Source organism: Pseudopipra pipra, chromosome 1 (assembly GCF_036250125.1).
Source record: "Pseudopipra pipra isolate bDixPip1 chromosome 1, bDixPip1.hap1, whole genome shotgun sequence".
NCBI lineage: Eukaryota > Metazoa > Chordata > Aves > Passeriformes > Pipridae > Pseudopipra > Pseudopipra pipra.
Window position 1 is genome coordinate 72928707 of NC_087549.1, and position 23156 is coordinate 72951862.

Below are 23156 nucleotides of genomic sequence, written 5' to 3' on the forward strand. Positions count from 1 at the left end.
TCAAAAGTCAAGTGCGCATTACACTGTCAAATGTGACAGATGTCCCTACACATTTTCCCCTTCAGCTCTTTTCCCTCGTTGGCTCCTAAAGCATAAACTTCAGAACAACAAGCACTGATAACAGCTACAGGTAAAAATTCCATGCAGCTTCTTTCTCAAGAACAAAAAAAAGAGTTATGTTTCACTGACCATTATCTCAAAACTACTAGAGTTGCTTCAGGGTTCAAAGCTAGCTCCTGATTTTAGGGCAGTGACTCCATCAGTAAGCTGACTTTTAGTTTTGCCACCTGAACTCATTGCCCCCATGCTGCACTGTGGTCAGCAGAGCTTCAAGAGAAACCAGGATCTGAATGAATAATCTACCCATGGCCATCCTTGCAATTCTCATCTCTCCTTCACCACAGTCTGGGCTGGCCTTACTTATTTTGTCTCCAGTCTTTCCTGTCCCTTTCCTGCAGTCACACGTGTCTGCCCTGAAATCTGAATTAGCCCTGAGAAATGTTATAGAAATGCAACCCCCAGCAACTCTCCAATTTGGGCTCGATCTATTTATACAACAGTCAAACAAGCAGTTTTTCTAATAACAGTAACTGTGTCTGCCAGGAGATTCCCTCTGAAGAGGGACAATTCCCTGTAGCACTGCAGTGAATTCCTCCTGCTCTGATAATTCCCAGTTTTTCCAAGAGAAGGCTTTTGTGGTTCGACTAGGAGGAGAAGCATGCCACATAGCAGCTGCTTTCCTCATCTGCATGCATAAGTCCTCCTTCTACAGAGAGTATAGTGACCTTGCTTTAGTCTTGGAAATAAGGCAATAAAAGACAAACATCATTAGGCTATCTTTTCTCTGGTCATAAATGTATCCTTTGATTTTTAACCTCAAGCACATCAGTGAAAACAAAAGAGGCATGAAAAGTTCAAAAAGACAGTTGGCATTCCAACTGGGTAGGTTGCCTCAGTCAATATCTCTGCATTCTTCAGCAAATCCCACGTGAAGCTTTCAGGCCATAAAGTCTTCACACAAAAAGAAAAAAAAAAAACAAAAACAAAAAACAAACCCTGTGGTAACAATACCTATTTACTTCCAGGATTACTTTTGAAAGTAAAGAAGAATCAAGATTGTACTCCTCTTCTAGATTGCGAATGAGGAACATCTATGGGTACCAAGGAAATCTTTATCAAAAAAATAACAATACTAAGAAACAATCCCAGAGGTCATTATTAGAATAGCATGTACATTATTTTACATTGACAGCCTAACTTCTAATCATCAGGTTCTACAAAAGGGTGTGATGAACATGAATGAAACTCTGCATGAATAAAAAACTACACTAAGGTCCATTCTTAAATGTGTTTAACCAGTGTTGAGTATTTCTCCTAGCAAAATTATTTAATAGCAACATACGCTTTGCACTGTTGAAGCAAACGTGGTAACATTGCTGTCAACGTATTATTCAAAAGTACACTACTATAGCCTCGAATCTACAATTACTTTCATCCATCACTGCACTGTGACTTTCAGAGAAGTTGAATGTTTTTCTCACAGCTTTAACTTGGAAAATCACTGTAAAACAAAGCCGTAAATGTTTAGTTACACATTGCATTCATACCAGAATAGGTTCTACTGTATAAGGCCCTTGATCAGTGCAATCTGTCATATTTTATTGTCACTTGAGCACATTCCCTTACTTCCAAGTATTGTCATCTGAAAGCTAAGGATAAAGGCTTGAGGGACATATTACATATAGAAGCGTAAATTTTCTAGTGAGAAATGACAACTTAAAAAATTAAACATTTGCTTAAAATATGAGGTCCCAAAAGTTCTTTCTTTTCTATACCTCATGATATAACAAGGCCCTGCTTCTGAAGTGAGGCCATTCTTCCTCTTTAATCTCAAATTTAGAGTGTACAACAGTGTACAACTGTACACTGCAATTTTTTTTTTCCCAGAACTCAGTAAAAAAGAGCTGGAAATGAACTGTTTAATGTGAGAAGTTATAAAGTCAGTGATTAAATAACTATGCAGAAGAGACTCATCCTCTACTAGATGGCAGGGCTTTAGGAATATGTTTTTGGAGCTTGGAGTTTTTTGAGTTTTGCACAACAATGATGTATGCTGACATGTTCTGCTGAACAAAAGCAGGCATGCTCTTTTGCAGTCATCATTCTTGATGTGTTTTCCCTTTATGTTTTAACTGAATTAACTGCAATCATTAAACACTATAATAATTACAAACATAGACTGCATGCAATTCTAACTGCTTTTATAATTAATTTGACAATTAGCTTCAGGTTGGGGCAGCCACAAAGGAACACAGCACTGATAGATGTTCCATCTTAGCATTACATTTACCTGTGTTGACTAAAAGAAATTGCAGTAAGCCAGATAAAGAATTGGCTCTAAATACTAAAAATATATCAAGTCCTATGTCTAGAGAGGTTAGAGAATTTAACATAATTTTCTGTATAGCACCAGTAGAAAGGAAATATAAAAGTTCAAAAAATTGCATCTAATACACAAGAATATAAATTAAGGATTTTACAAAGTAATCACGCAGTTATGCATCATTTACAGCACTGAAAATGAAGTGAGAATGCAGTCCACTGCACATGACGTGTCATTGTTTAGCCTGTGGAGTCAAAAACAGTAAATTGTTGGAGGCTAAAGCTAGTGATCATTTCAGAAAAGAATCACATGACTGTATCTCTAACCTCACAATCCCTATATTCTTTTTTAATCGTTTGGTTACATGTCAGTGTCAAACTCCTTTTCTTCAACTCTCTTCAGAAAAAGGACAGTAAAGATGCATAGGGTAGTGATTTATACACTGAATTACACCTGCTATAACATATAAATTTTATTAAAGCAGAACAGCTATCTGGTGCTTACCTTTGATTTGCCTTTACTGTAACAGGCTCTTTTAGTAGCTTCATCACATTGCCACTCCACTGCCTGCAACCAACAGGAATTAGTTAGAAATGCTCAGAACACAGAAATATAAACCTCAGTGCTATCTAAGGCCATGCTTGTGATACGTGTTTCAAGCATACTGATAATTAGCTGTGGGTGATTTACTCCTCAGAAATGTAGTTTTGCTGCTGAAGGTTTTCCAGTGTTTTAACCCAAAAGGAAGCTGGCCAACCTCATGATTCACTACAGCAGAAATAACCAGTTACACTTTATGCTATTTAGCCGCTTTTTTGTGAGTTTTATTAAGGTAAGCAGAAAGGAACACACAGAAAGGCTGAACTTCTCCCCTCACCAGAGGTGGGTTGCATCACCACAGCATTTGAGGTCAGCTCTGATGAGAAACCTTGCGCTGTGGGAAAGTGTGCCCTACTGCAGTTTTTGAAGTATTTATCTCAAGCATCAAATGGAGATTTCAGTCTCTAAAGGTATGAGTGCAGCACTAACCAGAAGCACTAAAACTTCCATTCGGAGAAAGAAGCAATGGGCAGAGGCATACAAGACAACAGTGGAACAGAACACTGCAAAGCAGAAGCAATTTATCCTCATTTTTTGAGCTGTCTCAGTGCTTCAACAGCTTTATGTCAGGACTGTAATGCCTAGTCTGTATCACTACAGTTTCACTGCATGAGTTAATTCCAATTATTTCTGTATTTAACATTCAAGACCTATGACTTACGAACTTTATTGTTCAGTGGAGCAGGTTGTATGCTTGGTGTTTATGTACTGATACATGTACGTATTTGAATGCCTGTATATGCTGTGTAGTCAAAGCATATTTTAAATCAGTCTGCATTCTTTCACCTCAACAGTGCACATCCGTATGTTCTTTAGATAAAAATGCCACAAAGCACTTCATATTTTATCAAGAAGAATTGAGATTTCTGAAGCAACTACTGCTGCTCAATTATTGAAATCACAGTCTTTTCATTTTTATATACGAGGAAATAACGAACGACCACTTATTCAGATTTAATATAGGAAATGCTGTCGTAGTTTGAGACCCCCAAAATCCAATTCCTGAGTTCAAGAATTGAACACATCTCACCCCAGTGTGAGAGGGGTTTTTCCAGACACAACACAAGACTCAATTTGGGGGGAAGGGAATTATATTACAATCTCTACACAAATAAATATTATAATACATTATATACATAATCTTAACTATCTCTCCTATGATAAATCAGTATTTACATTGGATCAAATCTCTTCTCCCTCCAGTAAAAGTCCAGAAGGGAAGAAGGGAAAGATCCTTTCCAATTTCAGGGCAGTAGCCTCTCTTCTTCCATGCAGCAACTGTAGCTGGATCTCTTTCCATTACACACAAGGGGGGGCTCCTCTCGCCCCTCTCAGCCCTTCGACTCCAGGCGAAGGTCTCTCTCTTCCATGGACTGCATTAACCAGGACAAAGGTTCGCCTCACCACGTCATATCACGAAGTGCAGGGGTCTTTCTGATGGTCTCTTTCCTCAGGGGGTTTACCCCTGAGTCAGAACGTCTCGGGCAGCTTTCAGCTCAAGCTTTCACTGGGGGGAGGGGGGCAAGATCACCCCCTCCGCATTCCGTCTGGCTGTCCCAGTCCAGCTTCCAGGACGTCTTGAGCTTCTCAGCTCCTCTCTCTGGTACTGCTGCATTCCAAGACTCCTCTCAAGTGGGAGTCCACCACCCCTCCTCTCTAGGAGGTGTCTCAAAAGGGTTTTGGGGTGTTTGGTTCAGCTCTTACCCCAAAACTCTGTCTGTAAGAGCTTAGTTCTCTCTCTCTCTCTCTCTCCATTAGACATCTCTGTGTCTTCTCACTTGGCTGCATGCTGACTTTGCTGCTTCTTCTTATCTCTTGACTTTCTGCCACAGCCTCCATTCACTGCTGTCTCTGCTGCCATTCCTGCTGTCCACTCACAGTGGAGAAAGACTCCCAGCTTCTCAGTTACAGACCTCAGTCCAGTTTAACACTGTTACCGAGTTTCTGCAACCACCAGCCAGGGCCTGGGGGGCCGCGGCCCCCAAGCGGGGCTCCTGCCCCTTCCTCGTGGCTTCACAACATGGCTACTCTCCTCTTCAACAACCTCATCATCCTTCCTTTCCGGTCTGGTGTGATATGTTTAAATTTTGCAGGAGCGCTGATTGGGTCAACACCAAGAGAGACACCACCCCCTCAGGGGTTACCATTTTTTTAACTCCAGGGAGAAAACCACTTTTTTTTCCCCACCACAACTCTTTTGTACCTGTCTTTTAGTGGAGACTATATTAATAGCAAGCAGACTCTATAATTAACAAAAAGGTACAAGCCTATATAAATTAAGGGTGGAAATGCCTTCAAAGCATTTGTGTTCCAACAAGCCCTAGAATGAGCTTTTTTCATTTCAGGGGAAAAAAAAAGACACCTGAAAACTAATGATATTATTTCTCTTCCTCCATCCTAAACCTTCTTATTTACAGCATTTGCTTTGCAATACTAAACGACTACAGCATATTGGGGAATATATTGGAAACTTTTGGAAGAATTCACTTGTGAATGATCCTAGCATTTATAACAAGCTGTATCTAGTAGCATGAAAGAAATGTCATATGGAGTTAGACAAAAAAGCAGCAACGTGTCAGACAAAAAAGCAGCAATGACCTAACTCTTTTGACTCTGTAATGCAAAAAGCAATTCATGTCCATAACAGAGATGACAGTACAAAAGCCTGCTCTTGGACGAGCAAGTAAATTCTTAATCCATTAGGACACACTGAATTCATACGTTATATGGCATTGAATCTATATGGTATGTGGCACTAGATACAGGTATACAATACTGAATAGATTATCTCTAAACAACACAAAAAATTTCAAAACCTGGAGAAAGGCAAAAGTTAATTGGAGGTCAGAGTAGAAAGACTTAGTGAAATACGGGTGCTTAAAAGGAAGGTTTGAAGAAAGTTCTTGCCAAAACTGAACTGAGAAGAATACACCAAGCACAAAGAGCAGGAAAAAAGGTTGGATTAAATGTAAAATGTTTATCAATTAATCAATTTTCAGCGACAAAATACCCAGCTTTCAATTGGCTCTAAGTCCAAAGTAAAAGAGTAATTTGAAGGAGAAGTATATGAAATGTAAAAATTACATAATGTCACAAATCAAATTATTTAAGTACATTTCTCAGGCACTGAAAATTCTGGAAACAAAAATCAATAGACTTTGGAGATAGGACATTCAGAAGCCAAAAGTGACAGTTCTTCAAACTTTTGAAATCTGAGAAAAGCATACAACACATCTCTGCAAGCAGGTCACAGCTGGAAAATCTGGGAACCCGCAGTGCACAATAATGTAAGTAAAATCTAGGAAAATTCAGGCAAAGGCTTTATTAACTCTGACCATAGTGAGAGAACATTGGAACAGCACCTCCCCCTCACTCCCCTGTTCTCTGCCAGGCAATCATAGAGACCCAGCATACATACATTTCATAAAAAATAAAGAGGTGAAGAAAAACAAACATTTCAATGTTAGCAAAGCCTGGTATCTATCCCTGGAGAGACAGACTCTTTAAGGAGCTTGCTAACTGCCACCCTTCTAAGAAGGAATCAAACATTAAACACCTTGACAATAGAGAGGTGTAGGGCTCTTGGTGGAGCCTGTATGAGAAGCACACCCAGTATTACCTTAGTTCAGAAGTGGAAAGTTGGAAACAGCCACAGACTGCTAGCTTTTAGTTAAATACTCTTTTACTTAGGATAAACGTCTTGGCTGGACCTCTCAAGTCTTAAATATTAATAAAAAATTTACCACCACATCACAAAACCACTAATACTGTTAACAGTATAAACCAAAAATTAACTTTCTTCTCTTTGACATCCACACAACGCACAGATTTAAATAAAGATATTAAATATTAAAACGTTATGTAACATTTCTGGATATCATAGTTAATATAAGAACCCAAATGCATGTAATCTAACCAAATGGCAAACTCTGGGAAAACACTATTAATGACTAAATATGTTAAAGGAGTAATAGTGTCTGGACAAGAAATAAGTACAGACACATGTGACAAAGCTAAGTCACACCTTTGAGATCAAGTGTACTTAAAGTCCTATGGCCCTGCTAGAGGAGATAATAATAGAGCAGACTGCAAATGAAATATAGCACAAAGGCATATGAAGAGAGCTGAGTACTTTAAACTGTTGTACTTTGGTCCCTAAGGCTTCCGCACAGTTCATTAATGCAGACAAACATTTCTATATAAAGAGGTTTTTTTTTTCCTAAAGTCCAGAAAATTTGGAGGAGTTTTCCACAAACTGGAAATTTAGATATTCAACACAGTCTATTAGTTATATACAGGGGGAAGACAGGTAGAAAACTCCTCAAGTTAAATGTCATTTCAGTGTGGAAAAAAAAGACGAGAAAAATGTGTCCTGAATCTTCAACACATAAAGACAAAATAAAATGTCCCAACAGAATAATAACAATGTGGGTTTTGTCAGTAGAAGATTAAGACTTTTGAAGTTTTCATTCTGAAAGACCAGATGAACACATGGATTGCATTATTTTAAAAAGCAAATGAAATGTTTGCGGATGTTACTGTTACCCACTGCTTCCATTTAATTGACATATTCTCCTGCTTAATACTGATTGCTGACATTTTCATGAAGTTCAGACAAGTAGCGCAGATATGACACGCATACCATGTTGGATATTTGATTCAATATGAAGGTCTACACAGCTGATGTTTATCTTGTTAGGATATTTTCTTTTCTACATTTCTTAATAAGAAGCTTTAATTTTCACATGCAAAATACAACCTGCACCATTCCGTGTACTGGTTTTAATTAATATTATAATTCTACTTGAGCTGGCAACAAAATTCATTGAACCAAATTATAGACATTAAAGTTTGTTTGCTTTGGGGAAAGAGGAAACAGGGATTTGAAAGTCAATGTCAGAGAAAATAAGGATAGGTAACACACAGCTACTGCTACACATCTCCACTAGGAATGTAGCTGCATAGGTTAAAGAGTAGGGTTTAAATTGGCACATCAGTCTGTTTCTGATAGTAAGGTGACAATATTTACAATGACATGGCTTTTATAAATCCTGCAATCAATACATTCTTTCAAACACCCCTATAAATGTCATGTCTTGACTTAGTTTGCTCCTAATTTCCCAGTCTTCAGTTCAACTACATTCTAGTATATATAAATAAACCTTAATTATGTAATGTAGTGAGATTTTTAGCACTGTGAAAGCCAGCGTGCCAACTCTAAAGACCGAACTTGAAAGATACAACTTGAACTTAACCCAGTGTACTCTGATGAGGATGCCACATTCACTCTGTAACACATACTGTTTTCTTTAATTAAAATAAATACATGAACCACAAGGCTCCATACTGATTTGACAAAAAATCAGACTGAACAAAACCAAGGCTTTGGTGCTCACTTAACTTTAAGCTTGAACTCAAGTTTCAAACTCATTGCAGGCAGCTTTTTTTAAAAGCTCAATTGCAAATAACTGTATCAGTCTTTTAAACATTACATCATTGATGTTTGTAAAGAACTTCAGAAATTTTAGATGGAATCTCTCCTGGCATTTTCAAGGGGTAGTAGGAGGAGAGAAATTCCAGCCAGAGAAGAAACAAATTCCAACTCGAGATATACAATGAAACTGTTATCTTCAAAATGAAGAAAAATATACAACTGGCACTCATATATGTTAAGTTAAAAATTACAGTATTAAATTTACTAATATTCTTTGGAAAAACAAATATATTTTTTTGTCTCTCTTAGAGAGACAAAAGTCTCTCTTAGAAGTTGAACTACCATATCTTCAGCAGGCAATCTAAATATCTGAAAAGAAATTAACTCCAATGAAAACTGAAAGACAATCTCCAGTCTAAACTGATCTATCCAAATACATTTGAAGAACACTAAAAGAGAAACGTGAAAACTGTAGAAACAGTAAATAATGTTCACAGAAGTAACTGTCAAGGGCTTCTCTTACATGCCCAACATGCAGGAACAAATGAAGTCCCCAGGCAAGACATCTGGAGGTCCTTTCCAACCTATATTATTATATAATTTTCCAGAAAAATTACAAAATACAACAGGGAGGAAAAAAATCAAAGCCCTAAGTAATTTACTTTAACACAACCCCTTTCTATAATTCTAACTTTAATTAGTAAAGGTAGACAGGAAATTTGAAATTTGAACACAGTCAAGAAAGGACTGGTCATTAAGAATGATTTAAGTTAGAGATGTATTAGTTTTACTGACAGGTCAAGAAAAAAACATTTGACTTTCATCTACAGAGGGAGCTGTACATATAACTGAGTAAAATCATATCTTCTGGAAGAACTATGCTCCCATAGCTACACAGATAGACAAAAGATATACATGTATACAGGTATGCATTCATATATATTTTTATATATGAACATATTTGGAGATGACATATATATATGATTATATGATATATATGATATATAGAATTATACATATAATATATAGAATTATGTATTATATATTATATATTTCTGTAGAAACAGAATGTACTATTTCATTTCATAGAGAAAGAAGTTAATTAGTCAAGAACCAAGAAATGAACAGAACAATATTCCAGACAGATGGTCCAGCACTTCTTAGGCAGATGGCTCTGCTAATTAGATACTGGCAAAAATAACATTAAAGAAGACGGTTCAATTACACAATGCCAAAAACTAACAACTACATGATATTTCCTTTTTTCTTTTTTTCATTATCTGCTTGCTTTCATCTCTTATATCATGTATTTAAACAATACTCTGGGGAGTTGGGGTATAAAGGCAATAACCATAATAATATATGTCAACAAATATGAGTAATATTGCCTTACTGTTCACATCAGCCCAGCAATGGAATGGCTTCAAAATGTTTTGACTTGTTTGGCAAGGGTGTCTTGCAGCTTACCTAATTAGCTCTCAATGAACATGTATGCTGAATTCCAAAAGCTGAATTTAAAGAGGCCATAAAGAAAGTATCACAATCATAAACCCAAAGAAAGAATGTAGCCACAGAGAAGTATACCAGCAAGACATTAGCAGCAAATTAGCAGCCACAGAGTTAGTGGTGGTTTTGATGGTTACCAGAAATTTTAAGGCATGGTTTGGTATAATGACATCCTTGCTTCCAGCAAATATGTAAAGTCACTTAAGGAAGATTTATACCTCTCTCTACTTCACAGGAACCATTTTCCTTGCTTTCCACAGCGTCATGACCCCTCATGCTTGAAGCTATTGTTGCTGGAGCTGCCTATCTTGCCAATAGGTTCCTGACAAGTAACTTCAGAGAGTGATCACCCTCTGAGTGAAAAACTAGAGTAAAATATTAAAAAGGGTTTTTCCCTTTAACACAACCTTCCCCAAAAAAGGAAAAGTTGACTTCTGGGGATTTAAGGCATCCTGGTTAGGCTTTCACACGAAGTGATAGGCCTGCAGCTTATACAAGAAATCCAACACCATATGGACAACTTTACTAATTGGCTACAGTCACTGCAGTATTTTGCCACCAATTTTGTTGCCACATGAAACAGCCTGGGAATAACATCATGTGTGTTTTCATTTGTTCAGAACCAGCTTTTACTGTTCATCCACAGTTAAAAATTACAGTTTCTTATAAAGTAAGCACTATGAAATGTAAGGAAACAAACATAAAATCATGCGTGCATTTTCTAGGGTTTGGAATTTTGTTAGAACTGAGATCCCCTGATAGATATATAATTTTGTACTTAAACCAAGTAATATCTGAAGCTTTATATGACTTCAAGGAGCTGATGTCAACTTAATTTTATTCCAAATATACTAGCCTGAAGTATATAAAAAAATGAGAAATACATAACCTAATAATAATTCAAGAAGCAGACAAAGTTTTAATCAGCTGATTTTATTGACTATGCAAATAAACAGTTGTTGAAAATTGTCAGAGTTACTATGATAAATTTAGAAGAAAAAGTTAAGCATATTAGAGAAGAATTTAGAGTTACTAAGACTTTTGCAAACTCTCCATGTTGTGCTACTCCACTGACTTTAATGACACAGGACAGCCCAAGGCTGAACTTTTACAAATGCCACCTACTCATCCAACTGTGCATTCCCCTCTTGGTCTTCTGCAAAGATTTCTAAATGTCACGAAATATCCATTTGGTTTACCTTTAACAGGGACAGGTTTCTAAAAGAAAATGAAGTCACAAACCTAGAAATTAGCAACTCAAAACTTGACTATATTTGAAACTAGGGTTTTGAGTCCTGCTCCCAGGGAGTTATTAAAAAAACCGAAACTGTTGCACTGTGACTTTCAAAGTTTTTATTGTTCCAATCTGGCATTTTGAGGCTTTTACAGTTTTTATGGACATTTAAAAATTGAATGTGGGATTGTGCTGAAGGGGTGAAACAAGAAAATGTTCTTGCAGTACCAAACTTGGCAGCCATTCAGCAGGTAGGAATGATATTTCACATCACGTTTTTAATGCACATTCTGAAATTATACTACATATAGTAAATTTTATGTATTGAATCAATTACATATGAATCCTTTAAGACTTAGCATCTGTGTTAGCACACTGAGTTTTGAAGTGTTTCCTCAGTTTTTGGCAAATAAGATTGATTTTAGTAGACTCCAAGACATTTTGAAAGCAACATTTTTTTACAAATAGTGTTTTAAACTTTTAGATGCTGATAGGCCAGGATTCTCTTTATTCCAGTTAAGGGAATTTCAATATAATTTCATACTTCTCAACCCCCTAGGGTTAAGAACAGAGTAAGTGGCAAAAAGAATCCCCTGGCACTGGAGTACCACAAAATGTTGGTTTGGACCTTGAGCATAGGCAAGCAGAAGTGTTCTGGTTTTTTTTCCTGTACACTTGTTCATTGCTACTAAGAAACTTGGAAATTGGAAGGAAGAGACAGCATCAGAATGTGGGCCATCCTGCCTGCTGCTAACTTGCTGTTCAAGACAGCCATGCTGCTGTGGTATGCCCAGCAAACAGCCCTCCTTAACTTTCAGCCACAGAAGTCAGGGAGACTTCAGAAGACTTTGTGCAAATCAAAAACCTTCTTGAAATAATTTCTGAGAGACACAGCCAACATACTATATCTTGTCCCTGGGATGTTAAAGATAGCTCTATTACAGCTTCCAGCTAAGACTTAAAATACTCAGATGAACCTGAGAGATATGACAGAGGATGCAATTTTTAATATCTTCTAAGTCATACTGAATAAATGAGACTACAAAAAAAATTCCTGTTTCTATATATCTGTATACTATTTTGTACATAACTTCATATTAGGTACAGAAGAACAATTTTATCAGGGTTTCCATTTCTCTTTTTTACTTATTTATTTAAATAGTTTTGTAATTAGGCTTTAGAGATGGCAGGCTTGATTCTGTTAATAGTAACACCCACCTAGAATTCTGGAGAAAATACTACACTTTACAATAACTGTTACTTACAATATTAAAAATATCTTTCAAAATTAACCTAAAAATGGTATCTCACAAAACAGCAAAAAGACAAAAATTGCTGAAGGAACTTTATCATATATATATTTTTCCATTAAATATGCAACCAAGTCAAGCTAAAAAGATTTAAATAGATGAAAGCAGAGAGGAAGTAGAAAGCTAATAACAAAGGAAATATAAGAACCACCATTTCATGCAGCTTGTCCAGTGAAAAGGTAGTGGAAAAATACATGTTTCAACAGCAAGGAGACACAAATAATTAATTTTCTACATTCTTCTAGTTAAATTAATTGCTCAGAAAGGTGACTGAGAAAATCAAGATTGAGCTTTCTTCTTTCCACTTGTGGATAACACACAGATATACAAGCCACTTAAAAAGTGGATGGGGTAAAATGGAACACAGTAAGAAAAAACACCACCACATCTCCGAAGAGTTGGGAACAAAGCTGATGACAACACAACTGACAGTTCACTCAGAAAAAAAGGTAATTTCAATTTTGGTTATGTTTACCTTAAATAACTTGCTCACATTTGATAAATGGTAAAATAATCTGAGAAAAAATAGCAAGAATAAGGAGAAGAATAAAAAGTAAAAAGACACATAAGTGAGTGTCATCAACACATAGATAATATCATGAGCTGTGGAGTAAGACAAAAAAAAGAACAGCAGGCTGAAAAAAATTCTCACTAAACACAAAGTGCAAAAGATGCTTATTAAAATCAGAAATCTTGAACCTATAGCTACTAGGAAGATCACTGGAGTATAGATGCACTATGAAATTACACAGAAATCAAATGTGAGAAAGATGAACATGAGCCTCAGGACTAGGGCAAGTATTTGCTCCAGGTATGAAAATGTCTTCAAGGGAACATCGTATTCTAATCACAATGGAAGGAGCAGTGGGAACAAGGGGGCCCATAATTCAACTTTAAATCACCATTTCGTTGTGAAGATTTGAGATAACAGCGACGCTATGAAAAAGCTCAAATGTTATTTCTTTTTCTCATTTTGGCACAAGTGAATGGTCTGGAGCAGTGTCAGTGATTCATGGAACTTTGCACCTCTAGGTTACATGTTGAACATCATTCAAATAATTAATTAGTGGAGGTCAGTGACACCTGGCAACCTAGTATTAGCAACATTCAATAGGTGAGTAATTTCTATTCAATTTCTATAAGACAAACACTCAGATCAAAATTGGCCATTTTTGCAGAGACAGTAGAACAGCTTAGAGAGAAAACATACCCCTGTTACATATAAAGGTGTTTAACTCATTTTACATTGACAAGGAATCTTGGGAACACAGTCACTGAAATAATCGTCATCATAATATCTTAACAATTTGCCTCCAATTTTTCCCTCATATTTCCCACCCTGCTGAACTAATATTCCAGCATACATAGACTTGTAGGAAGCTCTACTCAACCTTCAGATTCAGAGACCTTTGAGTGTTGAGAAAAGCACCTCCTAAATTTCAGTGACACGCAGAAATTTTAGAAAATATCTCACATAGGGAGCCCAACCGAAGAAATTTATTTCTGAACCAGTTGTGTGATGTTTTTCCTCCTCCTGTAGCCTCTTTTCCATTTTTCTTGATTTGATTGCTACACTGGAAGAACAATATTGTACTTTGGTATTTTTCTCCCACTGTAGCTGAAAGCTCAGTGGCAGTAACTATAAAAACATGATAAATAAACTCATTCAACAGGTTGCCCAGTGCAACTGTTAATAAGGCACTTCTATGCAGCCTTGGGGCTCTTATTTCTTCTTGCAGATATTACCAGTTTTCCCCTTTCAAATTATACTTTATTAACAATTTGTCCCCTGATGGGTATGTTATAGCTCTTAGCTTTTTAACAGTGGTTTATACTGGATGCTAGTTTATAATTATAAACAGAAAGTAACAAAACCTATTTCATTACTGGAAATTAGTTCTTAAAAAATTCTCCTGTGCCTTTTCTGCTAAAATGAGTCCTTTGAAGTCACTGTTCCAAATCCCAGAGCTTTCACTATAGCAAAGCACTTCAAAATCAAAGCGAGTTTTGTCTAAGAACAGAAGAAAGGCAAGAAAGTGTAAACAGTTTCAATATCCACTACAGAAAAGGGACAGCTTCTGCACAGTAGTTCATAATAGGAAAGCCCCTTAGTATATGACTGAAGTACTGAGGAACTTGAGAATCAGACCAAAGTCCACTCATTTTAGCTTTTAATGTGAATAGTGGAATGGATTTGAAAATCAGATCAGGCTATTCTGAGAGCAACACTACAAAACAGTGAAGTTGAAAAGCTCCATATATTCAAAAATAATTTTCTATTTTAAGTGCAAGATATATAAAAATAAACATTTCTCAGTGTTCTTGAGGGAAAAAATAAAGCATAATCTTTATCTTTGTTAAGAAGAATAGCAACAAACAAAACTTCATATGAAAAACACCACTGGATTTTTATCTGCCCTAAACTGCAGAAAGGAATATGTTTTATTTCAAAACAATTCAATGCCACAAATATTTGCTTAGCTTTTCTTCAAAACAGTCCGTGTGATGCTCAGTCAAGGATCTCTAGGGATTTATAACAGCCAAATTAAAATTCACAAAGTTCAAGAAATAAGGCTCATGCTTTTAAAAGGTACTTGGAGATTTTAATAACAACATTCTGAATAGTCTGTCAGTCTCCTTGCAGATTCTATACCCTCTCCTTGCAGTGGAGGTCTTTTGCAACAGAAAACACTTACTGAAATTTTTCAATGCCTATTGAAATTATCCAGTTCTTTTACCCAAATTATGAGTAATTCAAGCTCTCACAGAGACCCCAAGCAAAGCTTGCACCTATAGACATGTCTCTTTCACTCTGAAAGCAGAATGACTACAAATCAAAAAGAATTGGGAGAAAAAAGCAAACTTAAAGAACAGAAAGACTTAAGGAAGAAGAAGGAACTCACATACTTAAAATGAATCTGCAATGCAAGCAAGGTTATTGCCTTCTTGGGGAGGATATTTGATGTCTAAACTCCAACAGAATCAAATCAAACTTTCCTGCAATGACTCTTCCTGAAGCACACTTCAGTCCTGAATTTTCAACTGTTTCACAGCACACAGAGTCTTATACTACCTGGGATCTTCAAGGAGAGAATAAGGCTTTGCCTGAAGTTACCTGCAGGACTAGGATATGAGTCTATTTTAAAGGAAAGAGATGAATAGCTGCATTTTAGTTTTGCAATAGACAAACTCTCCTACACAAAAAAGGAGCAAGCATATCAGTGAATCTTGCTTGCTCTGTGTGGCAAAGGAAAACCTGAGTTTTGGTCTTCGTATTAACTGTGAATGAGAACCTACATAACCATTTCCTCAAGCAGAACTGAAATTTCACGTCAGCAACATAAGTCCTGTCCACTAGAAGATCTTTTCAAGGACATTACAAACATAACTTTTCAGATGGATAAAATAATGCATTCTTCCCTACTCATGTTCCTAAATATAGCACAATTTTTGGCTACATTCATCCAGACCATCAGCAGTTCTGTGTTAAACATGGTGCTTTGAATTCAGATACTTCCAATATTAATCTGTCAGTTTCTGGAGAAAGCAGAGGGGAGGTAGGAAGGACATTTTATTGCCAATTAAAAATAGAGTCTGATGGTCAGAAACAGATAAATCTAAAACACTTTCCCACCACTACCACCACATTTTCACAGGAACAAATTCATCCTTTCAGGACTCCTGTACCTCCTCCAAGCCAGCAGCACAGGAGTACAGGGAATAGGGACACATAATGTGCCACTCTGTCCTCCTCACATTTTTCCCTACTCCATACAACATTGATACAACTCTTTTTGTTTTAAACCAAAATGATTTTGAAAGTTGCAGTTATCTTAGAAAACAGTTCCCATTCTTCCCACAAAATCTATACTAGAGTGAGATATGACACATCTTTCTGTAACCTCTGCCATTTAGCTAGAAAGAGAAATATGAACAAAATAAATGATTTTTTGTAAAAATGAGAGTACAGGAAAAAAAACTTTTTTAATTGCTCTATTTGCAAAACTTTTCTGTCCCTTTCTTCCACACACTATATCACAAAGTAATTGGGATAAAAATAAGATAAGATAGTAGGTAGCTTTTTGAAAAATTCTATTCTGTGCATGACTGGAAAAAACTTCTAATTTTACAAAGTTATTAGGGTAGCAGAACAGAATTAAAATTTTGAATGTACATGAATTGGATCTTGCATTTTTTTGCTCATTTTTCTGGAACAATTAAATAACATCTCAATAACTTTATAGTGATGGCAGATGTCCTCAGGCAAGAAAATTCAATTGTTCAAAGTAAATTCTTCTGCACATTAAAAAAAAGAAAAATGCCCTTGGCAAGGATATCATACATTCCCTAAAAGAAAAACTGCTAGTACTAGTAACTGCAGTAACAATAAAGCCAATAATAGCCATATTGAAACACATTAGTAAACAATACAACAAAAAAGGGGTGCCTCAAAATGAGATGGGTGTATGCTTCATTTTGGAGCACTGACTGCCCCCTTTACAGCTGGAACTAACTGCTAAAGCAGGAGAACACTTGAAGCACAGCTGTATTAACAGAATATTAAAGAACCTAAACTAAAAGTAATGCAAAATAAAAGCTATCATACCAAGAAACAAACATAGGAAGAGCAAGAGGAAGACATAAGGCTTTCTTTGCTAGTTTTCATCTACTCTTACTTCACAGTCCCAAATCCACTGACAACAAACTGCTGCATTGCAATAGTGGCAGTTAGAAATTAATTCTTTACTCCTCACTCCAATTCCTTCTTTCTACACATACCTACAAACTCCTCTATAGTGAATTAACTCACTAAATCTGCTAATGAAATTAGCACATTTTACCTTGTCAGTCCAGTAACCCACCAAAGGTCTCCTAATGTTCAGAGGAGCAACTTCTAGTATACAGGAGTTGTAACATCAATAAATAAAAACTTGTCTAATAAATGGAGTAATGCATCTGCAATGTTTTTAATCTCAATCTAAATACAAAATCATGTTTGATGTTCTGCTAGCTGAAAGTTATTTTCTAACATACATTATTTTTCTAGTATAGATGTAGCTTCTCATGTCTTACTGTCAAAAGAATGTTAGCTTTCCAAATGTGATAAGTCAAGCAGGAATCTCAATCATTTGGCTGTTGTTCTTGTTTTAATGAAGAGAGATTGGTATCCCAAGAATCCTGGGGGGATAATGCAGATGTGATGCAAGGCAGAGTACAGATAACCATTCTGACTTGGTAACAGACTGAACATACTTAAAATGCATGCTTGCAAATCCCTCGCACTGTCGCCACCACAATAACATCTTTTATCAAAGTTTTGTCTATCTTAGGAGGTCAGTTCTCCACAAATGCTAATCTGTTCTCATTGAATTCCAAACTGCAACATGCACTTGTATAAATCAAAACAACAGAACAAAACAAAAATGTCAACAGGTTGGCTACTTTCTGCACACAAGACGCAAATGTATTTTGCTGCACAGGGAGTGCAGAAGGAATATCTTTCATATCTTAGCAAAGCAAGGCAACGCAATTTTAATTTGTCTTCCCACATTACATGCTTCATACATGCTCCTCAACCTAAACACCAGAAATGGAAGCAGGACTGGATCAAGTGAGGGTACTAGCTAATATTACCAGCAGTCACACAGAGTAAACACACTGTATCTCTTAAAGGGCAGAATATTTCATTATCACATCTGTGACCTAGTGAGCACAGAACAAACATCCTTAGGTCTTTTCTGAGAAAATTACATGCTGCAGTTGGATTCACTCTAAATGCCTACAAAGGGACAGTGGAAGCATTGAACTGTTGAAGAGTTAGGTAAAGATATTTAGGAATCTAATCTGTTGAGATGACCTTCAGGGACACTCCAGAACAGTACTATCCCCAAGAAAGGTCACTCTGTGATGTGGTAGCAGGTGAGTGAGCAGAAGGAGAGGAAAATGAGCCTGGCATCAAGAGTAAACTTTTAGACATAAATCAAGGGTTTTATGAAGCGACTTAACATGACGCTGAAGAGTGAAGAAGCAACTCAACTTCTTTTCTGAGCAGCATGCAGGAATAGCACTGTAATAGCAACCAACATGTACTTAGATTCAGCGTCACTGCAAAAGCAACTGAATACACAAATCCACTACAGAATGTTCTGCTTCATAATAGGGAACTTCAGGATGAAGTAGATTGATAAAAAGGGGCTAACTGAGGTAGCTGAGAGTTAAAGTTTTGCAGCATTCAAGAACACCAAGCTGGAGACAAAGGACAAATTAATACTACCTATCAAAAAAAAGAAAAAAAAAAGACCTGAGAGAAAGGGTAACAGTTAGTTTGGCATAGATTAACAACAGCACAGAAGTAGTTAACAAAAGGAAGTAAGCATCTTTCAAAAACTAAAGCAGTGTCAAAATGAAAACAAAGATCTCGAAGAATAATTTGCAAAAGCCATTAATATTATGAATAAATCCTTCTTCAAACACATTAAAAGCAGGAATCTTGACAGTTCAAAGAAGGACTAAATGATTAAATGATTAAGAAGATAAAACCACACCAGGAAAAAACATATTTCTCCCCCTGACCAAGTTAATCATGGCAGAGCTGAAGGACGTTCTTGTCCCAGAATGGGTGGGGCTGCTCATGGAAAACTCTAATCTCAAACCATAGTGTTGTTACAAGGGGCTATAGAATACAGATAAAAGACAAAACAACACATTTTCAGGATGGTTATTTATGCAAGAATTTTAAAAGTAATCCAGAGATGAAAGCTCTGAACTATTAAGTGGTGTATAACCTTTAGCTTACAACTGCTGCGGTACCTGAGGTCTGGAAGATGGCAAATGTAATATATATTTCTAAAATGGGCTCCAGAAAGATCCAAGAAACTGGCAGCACTGATATCTGTATCAAGCAAATTATAAAAAATTATATAATAAGTAATAAATATAGCGAACAAAGATGCAAGCCCTGCTATGTGAATTCAACCACCCTGGGTATAAACCATCCAGGAGATTTCTGAAATATATCAATGGCAATTCCTTGATAAAGGTGAGTGTCAGCCCAGCCAGGGAAGATGATCCTACGGACTTGTTTTTATGAAGCAGGCATGTGAAAGTAGAAGTCTGCCCTGGCTGCAGTGATCAGAGTGGAGTTGACAATTTTGAGAAAAGTAAGTAAAAAAAATAGTAGAACTACAGTCATGGACTTCAGAATAGCAGATATCGGCTTGTTTAGGGATATTCTTGGCTCTGTCCCATGTGAGATTGCTCTGAAAGGCATAGGGCATCGGGATAGCTGGTTGATGCTCAGGAACAACTCCTCACATCACAAGACTGGTCCATTCCAATGTATAAATATCTGAGCAGGTACAGCAGAAGGCCAGCATATGTGAACATTATATATATATAAAATATATATATACCTGTATATTTTACATATATATATATAAAATACAAGAATATAAGGTATAAGTTCTCCATGAAAAAATCCAGAGGCATTCCCTGAATATGTAAGAATGGAGCGAGGAAAGACAAATCTCAACAGAAACCCTATGAAAAGTGAATAGCATCAGACAAGCATGTGTAAGTACACCAGCCTGTGGCTCCATGGGAAGGGGATATAATGAAAAGTGCTACACAAAAAAAATCCAAAAAAACCTGAGGTACTTAGTGCCTTCTTTGCCTCAGTTTTCACTGATAAGCCCTGCCCACAGGTCTGTCAGGTCCCTGAGCCTATTACCATAGTCTGTGGAAGGAAAGCATTGCTAATACAGAGGAAGATCAGAGTTAGGAGACATGTAAACTAACCGAATAAAATCAAACTAACTATACAAGTCTATGGGATCAGACTAGAATCATCTAAGTGTACTGAAGGAGTTGACTGAAGCCATCGCAAAGCCATTCTTTATCAAATTTGCAAGGAAACAACCAGCATGAATCTGACAATGTAAAGTCACTCCTTACCAAACTCATTGCCTTCTTTGATGAGAGCAGAGGCCACTATTTTACCTTACCTTTAGCAATATCTTTGCCACTGTCTCCTGTAGTATCCTTAGAGCTCAGCTATTGAGTTATTGACTGGATTAATGATGATAACACAAACGAAAAGCTGTCTGAAACATGAGGCTTAAAGGGTTGCATTCAGTAGCACAGAATCCAACTGCTAATGAGTTATCAGTCAGTTGAAGACTGATACTTGGGCCAATAGTATTTAATGTCTTTATTAATAACCCAGACAACGGGACAGAGTGCAGCCTCAGCAGGTTCATAAATTACAGCAAAATCTAAGAAAATGGGAGACCAACATGCTGCAGAGCTCAAAATGCTTTGTTTTTTCAGAGGTACCTCAACAGACTGCAGAAATATGCTGACAGGAGCCTCATTAAGCACAATAAAGGTCAAGTTCTGCATCTGGAATGGAATAACCTCCAAAAAAAAAACAAACCGCTGTCTAGAAAAATAAATACGGATATGAACAAAGTATGATTAAAGGATATCCAGAAGATATATTCTGTTTGGATTTGCAATAGGCATTGGACAAGTTCTCTTATGAAAGGACTTTGAAGAACCTCTTCAGGAAAATCAGGGCATAAGGGAACATTCTTCAATGGATAAAGAAGAGGTTAAAAAGTAGGTGGGTAGGTGTATGGTCAATTTTCAGAGGGGAGGAAGTCAGCAAGTGAGATACACAGTAATCTATGGAAGAATTCATAAATGCTGAACATATCCTGAGGTGATACAGAAAAGAGAATGAACCGTGAAGTGACAGTACTTGCTAAAGACACCAAGTTATTGAGATTAGCAAAGAACTGACTGCATAGAGTTCTAGGAAACTCACACAGATCTGAATGGCTAACTATCTGTATTGAATTTAATTTGTCGTTTTAATAAATGAAGCGTTGCACACCAGGAAAAAATACCTTAACTAGTGAAATTATTTAATTTCATGTGTTCAGTGATGAGCTCTGAACTGAACATTACTATTCAAAAATAAGATCTTGAATTACAATAACAAAAAAGTAATTAGCAATAAATTATGAGAAATACAAAACACTAGAGAACATCATTGTACCATGGAACAAATCCATTTACCACCTTGTTTTGAATAGTTTGTGCATTTCTGTCCCAACCCATAATTTGAAATACTAAAGTAAAACTAGGAAAGATTCACAGAAAAGGGACAAAAGACTTCCAGCTTTTTGTATTTTCTCTACAGAGTAGGATTAAATAGACTGATTCCTCAACCTAGAAAAAAAGCAGGCATCTGAGGAGAGAGGTTACAGACAGTTATACAATCATGAGGAAGGTGCACAGGGAAAACTGTTCACTTATTTTTAATGGTGAATTAAAAGTGTATGCACCTTTCTTTGAACAGTAAAGAATATTTAAGTATATAAACCCCAGAACAACTTCTTTCAAATGATGAGCTGCAGAACTCTCTTCTATAGGACAACAAAATGCAAAAAGTGAGTTAAATGTCACAGGGTGAATTTGATATGAAAATATCCTTCAGATAAATGAGCTCTAGATTAAATCTGTCCTGCTCTCAGTACCTTATTCTATTTTGCGCTACAAAACCAAATAAAACACAGAATATTGTTTAATTATTATTAAAATTTCTGCCACTGAGTAGTGTGATTTTGTTCCTGTGGTTACCCCACTTTACATGTCCATTGTGACAGCTGAAAAGCTGACTGCATAAAAATCCATCCAAGGCACTACCTTCATCTCAGAAAGCTCCTGGGTTCAAATAGCTGAGAAAGTTTTCTAAGGAACTATCATTACAAGTTTAGGCTTTTCCCAGGCACCTCCTGAAGGCAGAGGACAAGATAGTACAGCACGTGTGATCTGACCTTTTACTGGAATTGATATAACCTTCAAACTCCAAATAGAGAGACATCACCCAGTATTTAGCTTGTTACTTCAAAGGAGCAATAAACTTTCATCAAAATTATATATTTTCATGCTCTTCAGAAAGAATTTCAGCAAAAATGAAAGAAAATTGAACATCATTTATAATTAATATCACTAAAATTATTATTCATAGCAAGGGAAATAATATGAAATGCTTATCAAATATGGACCAAGTTTGGGGGTTTTTAAATTAAAATAATAAAATCTACAATCAAAATCCTGTCTTAAGCCTTGACTACATCCAGGATATGTTCTGTTTTTATCATAACATCAAGGTTCAAGCAGCACACACTGCCTCTTCTTCCTTCATACTTTCGCTGGAAGCACTTTTATTTATTTTACACTGAAAGCACTTTTCCAGTGACTTACAATCTGTTCCTTTCTAGGCAGGTAATGACTTAGAGCTCATAATCATGTTACCTGAATCTGAATATGTGTTTCTACCTAAGTACCCCCCTATTTGATTTTTTCTTACTACAGAAATTTCCCTTGTGCAAAATTTTGCATATTCTGCACATTTCCTTTTTCAAATTGCTTTCTCTGATTGAAAGCACAGGGAAGAACATCTAGAGATTGTTCTGTGTCCTGTCTGATAAATGAAAGTTATGCTTTCTTGTTGCCTGGCTACCCTCTGTGCCCCTGCTGGTGCCAGAGCAATTAACACATTCTTGCTGTCTTCACTGGCCATTTTTAGTTTGCCACTCCTGCTCAGAGAAGTCAGGGAAATGTAATACGCATTCACTGCTGACATTTAGATCTGGTTGGAGCAGGTTGTTGTTTGAAACC

General features: G+C 36.5%; 1 protein-coding gene across 8 annotated transcripts in view; it reads right to left on the bottom strand.

Annotated features, from left to right (window-relative positions):
* SEMA5A (semaphorin 5A) overlaps positions 1 to 23156 on the bottom strand; it is a 338112-nt gene that overhangs the window by 154084 nt on the left and 160872 nt on the right. For all 8 annotated transcript variants that reach the window (XM_064661194.1, XM_064661239.1, XM_064661203.1 and 5 more), the window contains one exon: positions 2888 to 2950. In XM_064661194.1, coding sequence (XP_064517264.1) covers positions 2888 to 2950 — 63 coding nt within the window. The remainder of the gene's footprint in view (positions 1 to 2887; positions 2951 to 23156) is intronic.